This window comes from Mesocricetus auratus, unplaced genomic scaffold (genome assembly GCF_017639785.1).
Source record: "Mesocricetus auratus isolate SY011 unplaced genomic scaffold, BCM_Maur_2.0 Super-Scaffold_100013, whole genome shotgun sequence".
Taxonomy (NCBI): Eukaryota; Metazoa; Chordata; class Mammalia; order Rodentia; family Cricetidae; genus Mesocricetus; species Mesocricetus auratus.
This window is the reverse complement of record NW_024429196.1, coordinates 27,659,498-27,676,584: the sequence shown is the minus strand read 5'-3', so window position 1 is coordinate 27,676,584 and position 17,087 is coordinate 27,659,498. Positions and strand designations below refer to the sequence as shown.

General features: G+C 39.3%; 1 protein-coding gene across 1 annotated transcript in view; it reads left to right on the top strand.

The window, feature by feature from the left end:
* Taf3 (TATA-box binding protein associated factor 3) overlaps positions 1-17,087 on the top strand; it is a 143,113-nt gene that overhangs the window by 106,037 nt on the left and 19,989 nt on the right. The window contains exon 4 of the mRNA XM_005071716.4: positions 6,726-6,808. Within this exon, the coding sequence (XP_005071773.1) occupies positions 6,726-6,808 (83 nt within the window). The remainder of the gene's footprint in view (positions 1-6,725; positions 6,809-17,087) is intronic.

The following is a 17,087-nucleotide window of genomic DNA, read 5'->3' as shown; positions in this document are numbered from 1 at the left end:
TAATAAAGATAATTAAATAGGGATTTTCTTGGAGTCCACCAGACCTAGGATATGATGCAGGACCTAGGATAAGGTGAAAGCTTTTCATTTTCCTTGTGAGCAGTCATGCACATTAATCAGGGCTGGGAATCTGAAATAGACCCAAACTAACTTTCTCAGAAGAACCTATTATAAGCAATTCCGTTGCCTAGTCATAAACATAGTGTAATACCATTATCAATAGTCATCAAAGCAGTTTAAATCTTTTAACTGTGTGTGTGTGTGTGTGTGTGTGTGTTACATGACTTCATTATTTTAAAACATGGATTGTTGGATATGCAGATTACCTTATTTAAAATTCATTTAGTATTTTAAGTGTGTTTCATAGAAAAATGATCCCATAAAAGGAAATATCTTGTTATTTATGATAGCGGAACTAAACAACTGCATTCATTTGTGCATGCACGTGTACATGATGCTGGGGTTCAGATCCAGGCCCCTCACATGCTAGGTGAGCTCTCTACCATGAAAAATGCCTGCAACTCTACCTAGAGTAGAAGATAAGTCAGAATCTGTCAGCATATTCTTGTATTTCAATGCATTCTTACTTGAATATCATCTTAATGATATAAGAGTGTCACCCCAAAAGGATGGCATTGCCATCTGGAGATAAATAGACCCAACTTAGGCACTCAGGGTAGACATCTAGTAGATATCCCAACCCCACCACTGCCTAGCTTTTGTGATTCTGCCCTGCCTTTTACAACTTTGGCTTCTTTCCTTCTGTCCCTGCCTCACGTTCATTTTAGGAAAAGACAGCATAACTCCATCCATTTGCTTCTGTTTAAAAACAGTTTTGGGGATGCTGGGGGTATAGCTCAGTTGTTAAAATGTTTGCTTAGTTTTTGAAGCTCTGGATTTAATCTCCAACACTGCATAAATTAGACATCAAAGCCCTTGTCTTTAATTTTAGCAATTGATAAGTAGAGTCAGGAGATTAGAAACTCAAGGTCATCTTTGTTTCGATAGTCTATTTGAAGGCAAACTGGAATGCATAAGAGCTTGTCTCAAAACAAAAAAGAAAACAATGTTTGTTTCATACCTTCTGTAAGAATACCCACCATGAAAGCCAGCCTCCATAGAAAACCCAGAGTAAACACTAGTTTTGTTATTTAAAATGTACAGATGACTGACAGTTTTGGATTGTCTTACAACTAAATAATAATGATCACATAGGGATAATTTAACATTTATTTCTTTATAAAGAACACACTAAACAGTGACCTGACTGATGGGTTGTTTTGTTTGAGCTAATACTGCCTATTTATGAATGGGCTGACCTAGATCGGAGCAGTTCTAGCACTTTCACTTGACAGTAGATTTGTGTGTCAAGCTATTCTCCAAACTGCTCTGTGGGTTGGATATTGTCATGCAGTTGAGAAAATTGTGCCCTGAAAGGTTTGAGTGACGTGCAGCAAAGTGAGAGGAGACTGACTTGGCTAGCCTATCTAACCAAATCCTGAGTCCTTGCCACTCACGACAGCCTGCTCAGGTGAGTCACTGTCCATTCTGGCGTGTCTAGGACACAGTATGCTACTGGAACAGAATGGGTAAGAAGGACTGAGGATCCGGATAAGGTGACCAGAAGGGCTGAGGGTCAGGAGTAAGAACAGAAGGACTGAGGACCAAGGGTAAGATGGGTAAGATGGCCTCTGGGCTAATAAAGTGTCAGTCCTTGAAGAAACCTTATGAGTTCCTGTTTAACGCCACGTTTTTAAAAACAGGAAAGTGATGACCTCAGAGCCCGGTGACTTTAGCAATCAGAAATATTAAACACTTTAATGTTTCCTCTTTAATGTGTCCTCAAGTCCTTTAGTATCTGCCCCCAAATTGCCATTGTTTGAATTAAATAGTTTAATACTGTAGAGAATCATAGTCTTAGTTTTTTGTTCCTTCAACAAAAGAATCTCTTCTTTCTTTCTATTTAAAGCAGCATAGTCATATTTCTAATATTTTCTCATCATTTGTCATAACTAGTGAAATGAAGGGTTTGAAGTAAATAAAGTAGCAATAAAATCAGGGAAGTGTTTCTCACCACTGCCTCTTCCATGAGGTTAGGCCCGTGACCATTCAGATGATTGTGTTTGCATTTGTGGACAGGTGCTGATGGCTGCACCCCAGCCTTCTGTAATCACTCCAAGGGCCCAGAAGGAGCCAGGCTTGCTGTTCACACTGGATGCCCTCTATTCAACTGTAGCCAGGCCTCTTCAAACTGTCTTCTGAATGTTTCAAATAGCAGGTTGACATTTTGTTAGCCTGTCTCAGAAAGGAACTCATGTGAAGAGCTTAATTGCTAAGAAGACAACAAGGGGGTTACCAGCTGTCATTGAACATCCAGAACGCTAAGTGGTTCCATGTAGCTTTCAACTGGGAGTATTGCTAGGGTTTTCTAACATACCCGCACAGGTGGGCATTGAGACTAGTACCTGCCAGCCTCAATTACCCAAGCTTATGCACATAGATGGTAGAGGTTCTTTGCTCTTTTTTTTTTAATGAAAGAAATTTAACATTAAAAAAATAAATAAATAGACCTGGACAGATTAAATTGACAAAGCTGCCCATTACCTTTGTAGAATGTAGAAAGTCCCTGTCAAAAGATAAACTTTAAAGCTAGAATGCATGAAAGGGTTCCAAGATAGAATTTAAATTTAAACTGATTCTTTAGAGATAAGCTTTTTAAAAATCCACCTCTTTGCTTCAAGTCAGGATTTTAAAAATAAATTTCCCCTTTAAATCTCTTGAGCGATTTTCATTTTTTGCAAGGCCGCACTGCTGGTGTCCTGGAAAAATGGAGAGTTAGGGCTTTATCAGTTGGTGCCCTGAGGTATGTGGCAAAGAAGCTAAATCCTTGAAGATTAGCAAAAAAAAAAAAAAAAAAAATGCAGCACATGGCAATAAGGGGCTTATATGACTACTAGTGTTAGCTCAGGTGAAAGGAGTATTGCTTATACATAAAACTGGACAAATCCACTGACAATGTATTTTTAGTTAGCTACAAAGGAGTCTTATATTGCTGGACTTTACCTCTTTGGTGAATTGGGAAGCTTAGTAATCCACTGTAAATGCTCTTCTGCTCGCCCCAATTCGCAGCATTACTCCAAAGTGCTGTTCTTTTATTTTAACCCTTAAAAGCTCTTCTTGGCCCTAAGATGTCGCTTTGTGCCATTAAATGATGACATTTGACATTTGTCTTATTTTTAAGTGATTGATTAGTCATTGTTATCACTGGGTTTGTTGTTTTCAGGAAAGAAATTGTTTTTAACTTATAGTTAGTCTCTCTGCTTTTATTTTGTTAAGCATTCAGATAGAATTAACATAAAAATTCAGGGGGAAGTTCTTATTTAGAAATTATACTGTCTTTATAGTGGTAGCATCCTTGTTAATCTATTTCCTTTGATCAAAATGGTCTTACTCCCCTTTCTCTGTACTTCCTTCACATTTTTTGAGATAAACATGACAACATTTTGACTAAAGTTAAAGTGTTTGAGTAATTTATAGGTAGAGTTTCCATTTGTCCTAGCTGCCTAAGATAGTCCTGGTTCATGTCTGCTTCATAGTGTACTTAATATTTCCCTCTTTTGCTATCAGAGGCAATGTTGAGTATTGTGATTGCAGATGAACTTTAAGCTGAGGTAGCACAATCATTCATTATTTCATTCAGTTGATGGAGTACCTGTTGCCTTCAACCTACATTCAAACTAGTTTGAATCTGACTTGTATCCTTATTTTTCTTTGCTTTTTTTTTTTTTTACACATCATTGAACTATGTTTGTTTGTTTTAGAGACATGGTTTCTCTCTGTATCTCTGACTATCCTGAAACTTTCCATGCTGGCCAGTCTGGCCTTGAACTCACAGAGATCCACCTGTCTCTGCCTCCCAAGTTCTGGGATTAAAGGAATGTGCCACTGTACCTGCTTCGTTTAACTTTTTTAGAGTAAGTCATAATAGCCCATTTTTTTGGTTCATAGTACCAGTCAGGTCATTCAAGACAGCAACAAGGAACTGTATTGTAGAACCAGAGGTGACTTTATATCAGGAAGCTTGGATTTACATGATTTATTTACTAAATTTGCAACCTTGAGCTGTTATATGGGGAGAGTCTGCCCTCCATACCTAGCTTGTGGAGTTTTGAAGATCAGTTGGATGGTGTTGGGGACTGATTCCTTAAAATGCTGAGCAAATCTATTACCGTTATCACATAGAAAAGAAATGAGCCAAACATAGTGAAGCATATAACAATTAGTAAAGCAGATTTTTTTTTAAGGTGGTGGAAGGGAACATCTTTGTTTTTAAAATAATAGCTTGCCAAGGTGAGGTAGTACAGGTTTTTTATTCCAGCACTTGGGAAACAGAGGTGAGCAGATGTCCGTAGTGAGTTCTAGGCCACTACTCTAAAATAATGAATAAATTTTTTAAAAAATTGAAGAGACAAGATGTAAGTTATACACTAAAAAATACATGAGGTTGTTAGCCAGAAGAAGAAAGGAAGATAATTTTTTCAAGGTAAGAATTTAGCACATTTAAAAGTTTAATGAGAATAATTACTGGAGTTAAGAGAATTGATGTTCTGTAAATAATGCTAAGTAATGGAGAAGGTTCTTAAAAAGTCTAGAAGAGATGAGCTTTATGCTTGGGGCCACAAAGAAGTTTGTACATTTGTAGGTAATTTAAAGAATTCACCTGCCTCGGGCCTCAATATTCTTTCCTTTTTGTTGAGCAAAAGCAAAACAGAAATCATGGCAAGGTTTTGGAAGAAATGATGGTTTGGAATCACGGCTTCATATTCAGGCCTAAGTGTTTCTTAAGCACTTACATGTCACTATGATAGACATTGGAAAATGAGTAAGCAAAACAGATATGGCTTCAGTGGTATTTGAGCTGGAAATCCAAATAAACTAATAGCATTAAAAGCATCCATGAAATCAAAAGTTTTTTAAATGTCCCTTTCTGTCATTCAGTGCTCCAGAGACTCAATTTGGGTTGATCCTGGAAGAGTAATGTAGTAACTGTTCAAATAAGCATTAATTCAACAGATGTTTATTGAATATGCCCTACATGTTCAAGAGAATAGTCAGACAGACTTATGTGATAATAGGTTTGTAAATGAACTGTAGATAAGAGAGTGTGTGTGTCTGTGTGTACATATATATGAGAAAATAGTAGACAAGATCCATATGCAAATAACTACATGATATAATGCATTGAACAGTACTTTATATATCTATTTCCCTTACAGCCCCACATGCTTTCATTATTGTTTCATTCTTGGGCTTCACATATATTAATCAATGCTTTTAGATAGTTGTCAGACTTAGCAATGACATATAGACTTGCAGTATTCCAACACAAGTTAAACATCTATTAGTGCTTGAACCAAAATTGCCTGTCACCATTGAAAAACTCTGATGTAGATAAGAATTTGGGACCATGGGAATTTTATTAGTTTATTCAAAATATTTATTATTCCATAATACCTTAACTAATTGTCAAAAGACCATGAAATGTCATACTTAATGTGTATATTTTCTTTCTGACTAATAGCTCAAATGCTTTTGAAGGCCTAAACTTCTTCAGGAGTCATTACCTTCACCATAAATCCTTTCTAAATTGAGAAAGTGTGGCATGCATACACACACGCATACACATATGAATTTCAGGTCTTTTTATAGTGAGCCAACAATACAAGTACATAGTACTATAATTATGGTACTTAGACTTCAGATATAATAAAACAAACTTACAGTGAGTTTTGCCTTCATCAAGGGCTATAAGTGCATGTTGTTGTATAGGGAAGATCTTATGGGAAGCCTTTTTGATTATGTTCTGTCTGGCAATTATGGAGCTTGAGAGGCTTCTGAGTGATTAAGAGCACTGGCTGCTCTTCCCGAGGACCCAGGGTTAGTTCTCAGCACCCACATGGCAGCTCAGAAGTCTGTTAATGCAGTTCTAGATCTGATACCCGCTTCTGACCTCCACAGGCACCAGGCATGTGTGTCACACAAACACACGCAGGCAAAACACTCATGCACATAAAATAAAAATAAGTAAACCTTTAAAAATAAGTAGAAATATGGTGGCTATGTAAATATTCCACCAGATGCTATGATACCCCTTTTTGTGTATGTATTTGTGTGTAAAACAGTACAATAAAATTAAAGAAGCCAACACAAGACAATAAGCCAGAAACAACTACCATATTAATGTGATGGAGATGAAGTTCTTAACTATGCTATATGTCAAATAACTTTCAGTTATTAAGAAACATGGTCTGGAGCAGGGGAGAATACTCAATCAATACAGTACAAGCCTAAGTACCTAGGTTTGATGACCAGAGCACAAGTAAAAGCAGAGAACCAGTAGTGTGTACCTCTAGTCCCAGCACTGGGGAAATGCAAGACAGAGACACTTGGGACCCTGATTCTCTCATTGGACACCTCCATCCTAATGGCTGAGCTTCCGCTTCATTGAGAGGGCTATCTTTAAAGAGGTTAGAGAATGGTTGAGGAAGACACCCATTGCTACCTCTGGCCTCACACACCCACATCTGTACACAACACACATGCCCTAGCCATGTCTTTATCTAGCATTTCAAATGTGTTTATTAGGTTTATGGGATGGGGAAGTAGAAGAGATAGGAAATACTTTAGGAAGATTGGTTTTCTAACTTATGTACTAACTTCCACAGATAAAAGTGGAGCCCGTCATCCCAGCTCCAAGTCCAGTTATCCCCAGGTTGACTCTGCGAGTTGGTGCTGGCCAAGACAAAATGTAAGTATGATCATTGGGAATTGGTGAGACCTACCTTCTCCCTGCTATCCTAATAGATTAGAGCTCTGCCAGATTTCCAGGTATGAACAGAGTCTATACCAGGAACAGCTTGGTTTCAAGTTTTTATTGGCTTCTTCCAGGTAAAAGCTTTTTTTCTTTGCTTAACATATAGGCTTCTATATTCTCCCCCAACCCATTTCTCTCTCTCTCTCTCTCTCTCTCTCTCTCTCTCTCTCTCTCTCTCTTTTTGTTTTGTTTTGTTTTTACGAGACAGGGTTTCTCTGTATTGTTTTGGAGGCTGTCGGTCCAGCCTGGCCTCGAACTCACAGAGATCTGCCTGCTTCTGCCTCCCAAATGCTGGGATTAAAGGCAAAGGCATGCGCCACCACCGCCTGGCCCCATTTCTCTTTTTTAAAGGTTAATATATGGCAGTATTGCTGAATAGTACCTGAAGTCCTGGCTATGTGAAAAATAAGAGATTGTGTAGTGAGTGGGTTAACTGCTGTATTTCACCCACATGGATGCAGTGTTAGCCCTTCTCAGGAACACATCATCTGTCCCTGGCAGAGACTAAAGAAAGACTCAGATGGTCTAAGAGAAAATAAGGAATGTCAATAAATATTTACCATTTGTCTGGATTTAACGTGGGCCATCTTTCTTTTTTAATATAGTTTTTACATTTTATGTATATGGGTATTTTGCCTGTATATATGTACACCACGTATGCATGGGTACCTGCAGAGGCCCATTTTTCTTTAAAGAAAATTGTTTTCTTTAGTTCATCTTTTGAGGAAGTGTGAAGACCTCCAGTTTTCTTATAGGTTCCTGATGCAGCATGAAATATTAGTCTCTTTTGTAAATTATGTTGAAATGCTTGCTCTGAAGAGCACACTGTGTGTGGCATTTCAATAAAATTTATGAGTGTAATTTATCATTTTTCCCAGTAAATGTGAATGTGGAACAGTTTGCTTTGCAAACAGTCAGATATTAGAAAGAAAGCAGAAGGCTTTCAGTTTCCACTCAAATTCAGCATAGAAGTGAGAAGAAGACTTAAGAATTTATTAAGTAAAGAATGAAATGTTCATTGTGCACAGTGGTGCATATCTATAATTCAAGCACTTGGGAGGTTGAAGCAGGATAGTCAAGAATTCAAAGCCAGCCTTGGCTACATAGCAAGACCCTGTCTCAAGAAACAAAAACTAGGAAGTTTTTTTTTAATTGAAATTTTATTTGATTTTTTATTTATTCTTTGACAATACATATATACAATGCAATTTTATCATATACCATCACACTTCCTCAGTCCCCCCCCAAGCCTCCCAGATACATATCCTCATCTTTTTGTTGTGTTAAGTGTCGCACAATCTAGTTACTGGGGCTTGTACATGCATAGGTGTGGGGCCATCCACAGGAGCAAAAGCAATCTACTGGCTCATACCCACAAAGAAAAATAACTCTTCCTACTGCAGCAACCATCTACTGACAATAGCTCCTCAGCTCAGGGTGGAGCTTAGTGAACCGCTCCTGATCCATGCTGGAATGTTAACTGGAGTGCTCTGTGTAAGTGAGCACACCTATGAGTTCATGAGTATAGCAGTCATGTCGTATCCAGAGGAGAGCCTACATTGAACAGCTCCTAAATTCTCTCCCCTACTTCACAATGCTCCGTAAGCCATGGCGGGGATGAATGTGTGTGATCTCAATATCTCACCTAGGGCTCAGTCACTTGTTCTCAGCACTTTGACCAGTTAAAAATCTCTGCACTGATTGATGCCTACTCCAGAAAGAAGCTTCTCTGACCAAGGTTGAGAGTGAATAAAAAATTGAAGTCAAAAGAGGAAGACATGACTACTCCTAAAGTACAAAGGTTTTTATTGTAGACAGAAGGGAGAAGGCAGGCAGAGAGTCTGGCCTGAACATGGCCGGTAGACTAAACTGGAGTGGAAGGCCCAAGAAAGCATCATAGCAAATTGAATTAGTTACATAGGGATCGGGCTGGGGGAAGTGAAGCAGAAGCCCAGCCCCCAGGAGAGAGGCTTAGCTTAGGGGGACAGAGGGAAGTGCTGGGAGGAGTCATGGGTGGGCACTGAGTGATGCTGGGAGGGCTGTCTGCTGGCTGCTTTGATATGTTAATAGGCACTCAGCCATTTGTTGGGGGTTTCTGAGACCTACCAGAACAGCACTAATCTATGGCTATAAACATAATATTTAGAAGGCCATTTGACAACACAGCCATTTTATAAAACAATATTCGAAGATTCATTCCCCTGCCTCCAACCAGGGCCTATGACTTCCCCAGTCCTGGGGTCCTGACAGGGTTTACAGTGGGATCACTGTTCTCAGTTCATTTCATCTTCGGGTGTGTGTATTTCCAGCTGTCAATTCTAAATGTCCTTCAGTTAGGAAGTCCCTCAGGGTAAGATGGCTTATGAAGAGGGGTAGGATAGAGGCCAACATGCTCTTTCAGGAAAGCATGTGCTCCTCTGCAGAGCTGAAGGACAGAGTCCAGATGCTCCTTACTGTTATTACCCACAGCTTCTGAGTGATTTCCACAGCATTCTTTGTTGTGTCATTAAAGACCAGAATAGCAGGTGGTCCTACTGCTGACAAACAGAGAATCTTCCAAAACTGTTTGAATTCCACTCTTTTTTCTCCTGGCATCTGGTATACCCATACCCTTGAACTTAACTAAGGAAGATCAGACTGGGCCAAGGTTCTACTTCAACAGTAGCACTTACCTAGCATACACAGTCCCTCAGGGTCTATACTTTTGAAAATCTTGAAAATTCTCTAAACTGTCTCATTTCTCTAAGGTAAAATGTTCTTGTTTATCATTCAAAAGATAATTTTACCAATTCATATTTAATTCCTATTTTCTCCATTGTTCATCAGTACCAGTCTTAACTCCCACACAGAAGCTTGGCTTCTTCCCTTTAGAGAATTAAGATTTTTTTTTTTTCGAGACAGGGTTTCTCTGTGGCTTTGGAGGCTGTCCTGGAACTCGCTCGGTAGAGAATTAAGATTTAAAATGGCATTTCTAGTTATATTCATCTCTCTGCCCTGAAGCATCTGTTGGTAATTCTGTTGGCTTTCTATTCTGTTTTCACCTTTCACTAAATCATATTCCTAAGAGACTGGGAGATGTGAGAACTGGATCCTATTACTCTGGATCAAAACGTCCAGCTTGAGGGAAATTAGAATAGTCTGGATTCTAGACAAATTACCCTCAGAAGTACAATGTTACATAACATGGAACTTGTAGATGCTTAGAAAATAATTGCCCTGTTATGTGAACAATTAATTATTTGACCAAGGCAGGTATAAAAGTGTACTGGACATAGGAATTAGGTATAACACATTGCGTATTAAATTAAAGTCAGAGGGAGGCAGAGACTCAAGTCCATAGAATTTCACATAAATATAAATTCAGTAAATTTTTTTTATTTTTTATTTTTTGGTTTTACGAGACAGGGTTTCTCTGTATTGTTTTAGATGCTGTCGGTCCAGCCCGGCCTTGAACTCACAGAGATCCACCTGCCTCTGCCTCCCGAGTGCTGGGTTTAAAGGCGTGCGCCACCACCGCCCGGCTTCAGTAAATATTTTTAATGATGCAAAGCACTAAATTAAGGGGCTAGTAAACTCCAGCCTAGGAGCCATATTTCAACCCATTTCTTGTTTTTGTAAACTAAGAGTGTTTCTTGTAAAGTTTTTTGTTTGTTTGTTTTTTGTTTTTTTACAGGGGGAGTTTTGTTTTTGTTTTGTTTTTTGCTTTTCAAGACAGGGTTTCTCTGTGGCTTTGGGGGCTGTCTTGGAACTTGCTCTTTGTAGACCAGGTTGGTCTCAAACTCACAGAGATCCACCTGCCTCTGCCTCCTGAGTTCTGGGATTAAAGGTGTGCGCCACCACCGCCCGACTATTTCTTGTGTTTTTAAATGACTGAAAAACTTAAAAGAATATTCTGTGGGGCTATAGAGTTGGCTCAGCAATTAAGAGCACTTGCTGCTCTTCCAGAGGCCCTAAGTTCAGTTCCCAGTACCCACACTAGGGGACTCACCAGCTACCTGTAGCTCCAGATCCAGAGGACCTGCATCCATGTGTACATACTCATAAAAAAATTAATTAGAAATCAAAAATTTTTGTAACATGAATATTGGATAACAATCAAATTCTAGCCATCTTTTATGGTAGCAGGGTAAGGAATTACCATGTAGCATAACCTATTCCATGGCTGTAGTAATGTAAAGTAGGGAGTCATATAAATGTGTGTCTAGTTATTGTTTGTGTACACCTGGGGGTGAGCTAATACTCCTTTAAAATGAAATTAATGAGCAGACTGGGATTCAAAAACAAGGGCATCTGTGTATTCCTTGGGGGGTTGTTTATTGCTGAAGGACCAAGTCTTTTGAAATTATGAGAGAAAGAAAAGGCTTTACAAGGTTCAAATTATACCCTCCTGTCGGAAGATCTTTAAGACAATATTTAGTTTCTAAGTCTTGAAGAAGCTAGGTCTTATGCCCTTGATCCCCAAAAGTGCTTTGTGGTTAGAGAGGGTCCTCTGTTCTCTGTTAGTGTTCCTTGCAGCAAGACAGCAGTAATTTGTTTTTCCCTTCGTTTCATGTCCCTCAAAACTGTCTTCCAGGGGTACTAGTACCCCTTCCTGACAGTGCTAAAATTCAGTACAACTTTGCAAAGACCCAGATTCTTTGAACATGTCTACTAGTGAGGGATATCTAGGGTTTCCTCCAGTCCACATTGAAGCACTAACCCCAAAACTACAGTTTCAACTGTGTGAATGAGGGAGCCACACATTCAAGTCCATTGCTGAAGTGTCTGAGTCTTAAGCTCAGTCAAGTCAGGCTTTCAGTGTGCCCAGGAGCCTAGAGCTGTGCTGGTCAGGATCCTGGGGTTTCCCCAGCAGATGTCGTGACAAGGAACTTGTGGGACTCACTGATAGCACGATGGCCCTGTGTTTGTCACCCTGACCCTACTATTTGCTGGCCTACTTCATCTTGAGCAAGTTTAGAAAGGACGACTAACTGATGGCATTATCCCAGTCCATTTCGTGAAGAATGTGGAGCAGAGAAATGTGACAGTTTGTTAGGGACAGAGTCTCTGCATAGAAAGAATTGTCAGAAGCTATGTGTATTGGTGCACACCTTTAATCCCAGCACACTGGGAGGCAGAGGCAGACAGATTTCTATAAATTTGATGCAAATTCAAGTCAGTCAGAGCTACAGAGTGAGACCTTGTCTCCCCACCCTCCCCCCAAAAGCAATTGTCAAGAAAGAAACATGACAGAATAGGGTGACCTACAGGTTTCTGAATATTTATAAAATTTAAAATTCAGTTCAGCCTCATGGAAAAGGAAATTTTCCATATAGTAAAGTATTAATAAAAGTGTAATATAAACTTGTATAAACTTTGAGGGTGAATACCGATTGAGAATAATCATTCTTCCCTCATTTTACAAATTTCCTCTCTAATGCTGTCCTGTCACAGGGGCTAGAGGGAGCATCTCACATCTCCCTCTATCCCAGATAAGATCTCATTAAGTAGCTCAGGCAGGTCTTGAACTGGGATATGGTCATGTGCTCCAGCTTTGAGCCTCTGCCTTTTCCATATACTGGTCTATACTTCTCCCATAGACAAGGGTTCACAATGGGGAAATCACCATCTCCCTCCTCTACTCTCAAGGTGATCCTGCCTGTACAACTGCTTGGGCAGTGATGAGCCTATTAGATCATAATGGCTGCTCTCAATGAGAACACAAGTTCTCTTTGAGAGATGGCACTAGGTAGTCTATTTGACGGGTTTCACCATTTTCTGAAGTTGGGTTTGAGGTATTGCTTTACCACTGGAGATTCTATCCTGCTGGTGTTTTGATTTCCAATAACAGCTGAGTTGATTTCTCAACTACAGAAAGTTTTTTTTTTCCTTCTCCAGCCCACTCATGACAGAGGTGCTGAAAATTTGATATAGTCTTGTTTGTGTCATTCTGGTTTTTGCTACAGGTAATAACATTTTGCTTAAGCCAGATAGGGCTTTTTAATAGTTGTATTATTTCAACCAGTTCCTATATACTGTGAAAATTAGAGCTGAAGCTTATTAATCTAAAAAACAGATTTGGTATTTTAAAACATAAAATAGATCTAGATACTTGTCTCTGCATTGCCTAACTTTTGACAATAGAAATAGAGTAATAATAAGAAAATACAAAAAAAAAAAAACGATTTAAGGATACTTTCAAGGAAAATAAGCATCTTTCTATTTTAAAATGTAGCCAGTGCCTATAATTCCTCACTATAAAGGACTGAGGCAGGAGAATTACTGCAGGTTTGAGCCAGCCTGTGCTATGCAGCAAAATTCAGTCAGAAGGTGGTAACTCCAGAGGGAAGGTGGGCTCTCACCAGAATACAGGACAAGAGCAGGCAAAAGAAACAGATACCTTTGTCACAGTTAAAGACAGTTTCTGTCCTATATAAGGAAACCTAGGACAGTGTAACTAAGCCTTTGTACAGCATGACTCTTTAGAACCAAGTTCAACAGGACACAACATGGCCTTCAAGCTGGGAAGGCCTCTTAATTTTCTGATATTAATATTTTCCCCTTTAAAAAACAAAACAAAAACAAAGCTGTCTGCTTTTTATTTTCATTTTTAATTGAGGTGGCATGAGTTATCTGTCTTTTGCCCTGCCCTGGTGAAATTATTATAGAAATGGAAGCATTTCCTAGATGTTTCCCATGTTTTAAGATAAATAACAGGAACAGTGACAAAAAGAAATCCTTATATTGGCTATATTGAGCTTTTGTAAGTGCAATTTAAATCTTGTAAAGAGTGTGTCTGCAACTTTAAAATGATGTCTTTTTAGTGCTAAGCATTGCTACTGATCTTTGTCCTAGCTGCTAAGTGGCTGACTGAGGGCCCTGTGAAGTCCTCTGTCTTCTCCCTGCGATCATCAGTGGTCTCGGGGGCAGCTCTCAGCCACCTGTCACAAACAGGTAGTGACACACTTTAGCCATTTCTGTTTCTTTCTGGAGAGCTCTGGTCTCCGTACATTACATTACTCTCATTTTCACTGACCTAGAATTATGATGAACTCTAAATTTAATTTCTTCCCCTGGAGCATTGTAGTTTGCTCACAAATCCCAAAGATGCAGTATGTATATTTAAGAGAAAAACTAGTCTGCTGTCAGAACAACCAGCTTTGGGTTTGGGGAAATGCTTTTACGACCCAGTAAAACAAGTGGAAAGATTATAATCAAAGCATTTCCATCTTGCTTGTAAACAATTACAGCAGTCCTTACAGGGATGCCACATTAGAAGACTGAGGAAAATTTACTGGGTTCCATTCTAATGCAATTAGAGCTAATTTTGTTCCTTAAATGAATAAAAGGTCAGCCAGTAAATCTAGCTTATCTGGAGTCCAGACTTCAATAAATTGTTTTATTTAATTTGTTGTAAAAGATCTTATCCTTAATGGGTCTAGGTCTTATTAGTTCACTTAGGTTTTAAAATATTTATGACCACCTTTTTAGATATGATTTGAATGATAGTTGGAAAGTTTCTCTCCACAGCTTTATCAAGGCCCAAGATCACTAATTGAATGAATATAGGAAGGTACTTAAGATTTGTTATCTGGGAAAAAAAGCTGATGTGAACTTCCAGAATTTAAATGTTCTTTAACCTGTGACAGGCAGAGATAATTTAGCTGTATCATGGTAACCTTTCAGATTCTATCAGATTATAATTCTCTCCAAAGATCAACCTGCTCTTGGTTCAGGTATTTATAAAACAATATATGCCTAGGAATGGAAACATTTAGACCTCCTATTACATCATTTGTGTTGTGTATTTCCTGTCTATCCTGTGACAGATTCAGATAGTTTCATAAAGATTTGGGATCCATGGAATAACTTGTTTGTTCACCTTTTCCACACCTACCGTGGGAGCTTATAAAGTGGATATCCACATCACTACAAGGGTTCTGGGACTGTTTCCCCTTTTGTTCTTACCGCTGTGCTCTCATTTCTGCATATAGAACTGACAAGCCATGTTGGCCTGTCTGTCTGTTTGAATTTGTCCTGTGGGCTTCTAGAACTTCGTGTAATATCCCTTTGCAGTTTATCTTCCAAGAAAGACCACAGCAGCATCCTTACTGACCCTTAGGGCCCACTCTCTTCTTACGTCTTCCATCACCTCATGGCTCCTAGCTGCTCTGGGACCTTTTCTCTCCTGCTCTTCTGCTCTGTGCCATTCTTTCTGTCATGTTTTCCTCCAGCCTCATCTCCTCACGGCAAACCCTTCCACTTCACCAGCTTCGCTCTATCTAAGGAAAGCCTGAGACTTCCCCTGCCTTCCAGATCACCTTATTGTGTTTTAACTTATTCACCCACTGCATCCTGGTTTCTACCCAAGAAACTTCCATAGCTTCTATTTTAGAAAATACTTTTTGTTCTTTGAAAATTCCGTGCATTTATACAATGTATCTTGACCTTATCCATCAATAACTCTCTACCTCTGACTCCCAATAATGCCCCATCCCATCTCCCACCCAGCTTCATGTCCCATTTTTACCTTTTTGGCTATTATTAAGCCTCAAAATCCAGTTATTGTTTCCCATATGCATGTAACTGTCTGGCCATCCACTGGGGCATATGCAACCCAACCCATGGCCCCAAAGAATAATAACTTTCCCTACCTCAGTAGCCACCAACTGTCAATAGCTCCTCAGTTTTGGGTGGGTCCTGGGGGGGGTCTCTCACCATCCCATTCTGAAATTTTAACTGCTATGAGTCAATGCAGCAGTCATATCATGCCCAAAAGTCATCATTTCTTAGCTTTCCTCCCCATCTGTGAGCTCTTACATTCTCTCCATCCCTACTTCTTTGAAGTTCCCTGAGCTTTAGATGGTGGGAGGTTGATATAGATAGCCCATCCGTAACATGGCACTTTAACCAGCCATGAGTTTCTGCATTAACCACCACCTACTACCAAAAGAACCTTTTCTAACCAACAGAAAGCAGTATAAATCTGTGACTATAAACATAAGTATTTAGAGCATAGTTTGATAGCATGGCCATTTAGCTAAACAACAATTGTCCTCACACACACCCCACCCCCACCACCTCCCAGGGATGTGGACAGAGGTATGGGACAGGTAAGGATATAAAAGGAAAAGAAAATACACAACTCTTTCTCTTAGAAGCCTGCCATGCTTCTCATCTTTACAGCTTGTGTGTAAGTTTTATCGGTTAATAAATATATTAGTTTCCTCATTGCATTGACTTCCCTCATCAAGGCATGGAATCATCATCCCTCCTGCAGAACAAAATCTCATGTCTAATCAGAATGCAGTTGGCTATTCACATAACTGTCATGCCAGTGGGTACATCTTGCCTGCAGGTCAGTGTTAAAGGATGCAGGACCTAGTGCTGAATAAGACCATTTGTGTCTTTTGTTCCCTCTGTATAGCACCTCCTGACCCTGTAAGTTAGCCATCAGAGATTTCTGGTCAGTCAAGGTTGATTTCTCCATGTCTTCAACAACAGAGTTTTAACATCTAGTTATGGTAGATAGCCAAGAGCCTGTGTTTGGGGTTTCTCTGGAGCTTCTTGGGCCAGTAACTGAAATTTTCATTTAATAATCCATATCTTCTGGGAGCAGCATTGTTCCCCCACACAGAATACTTTAAAAACATTTATCACGTTTTTTTTAGTTAGCTTACGAACTAATGAATTTCTGTAAGGTTTTCTTTATGTACTCTTACACTTAAATCTCTAACTTTGAGCATACTCCTTCTGTCTTTTCATGTCACCTACTATCATAATTGAATTGTTTTCCTTGCATTGGAAGATCGTAGGTTTCTATGTAGCTTTTTCACACCCCCTTCATTTGCAACTATACCTTAGTATTGGGATCAGTGCAGAGAGCAGACTGAGTCCTAATAGCATTACTCCTCTCTGCTCTTCTGGGGCCTGTTGCCCATGAAACTCTTTATTATCCCAAGTTTCCCCCCTTGTCTGCATCTCATTCTCTTACTGTCCCTTTTGCTTTTTCTTTCATGTACTCCTTTTTCTTTATACACCATCCTTTCTTGCACCTCACCCTCTCCTTACTCTATTCTTACCCACTCTTTACAAATCTGTTTTGTTTATATAATTCTACCCAGTTAACGAGAAAATTTTTGCTTAAATGGATCAATGCCATTGTCACGCATATTTTAAAAAATAAACCATGATGGTGTCCACCATGCTGCTTCTTCCCATTTCTTACATGCTG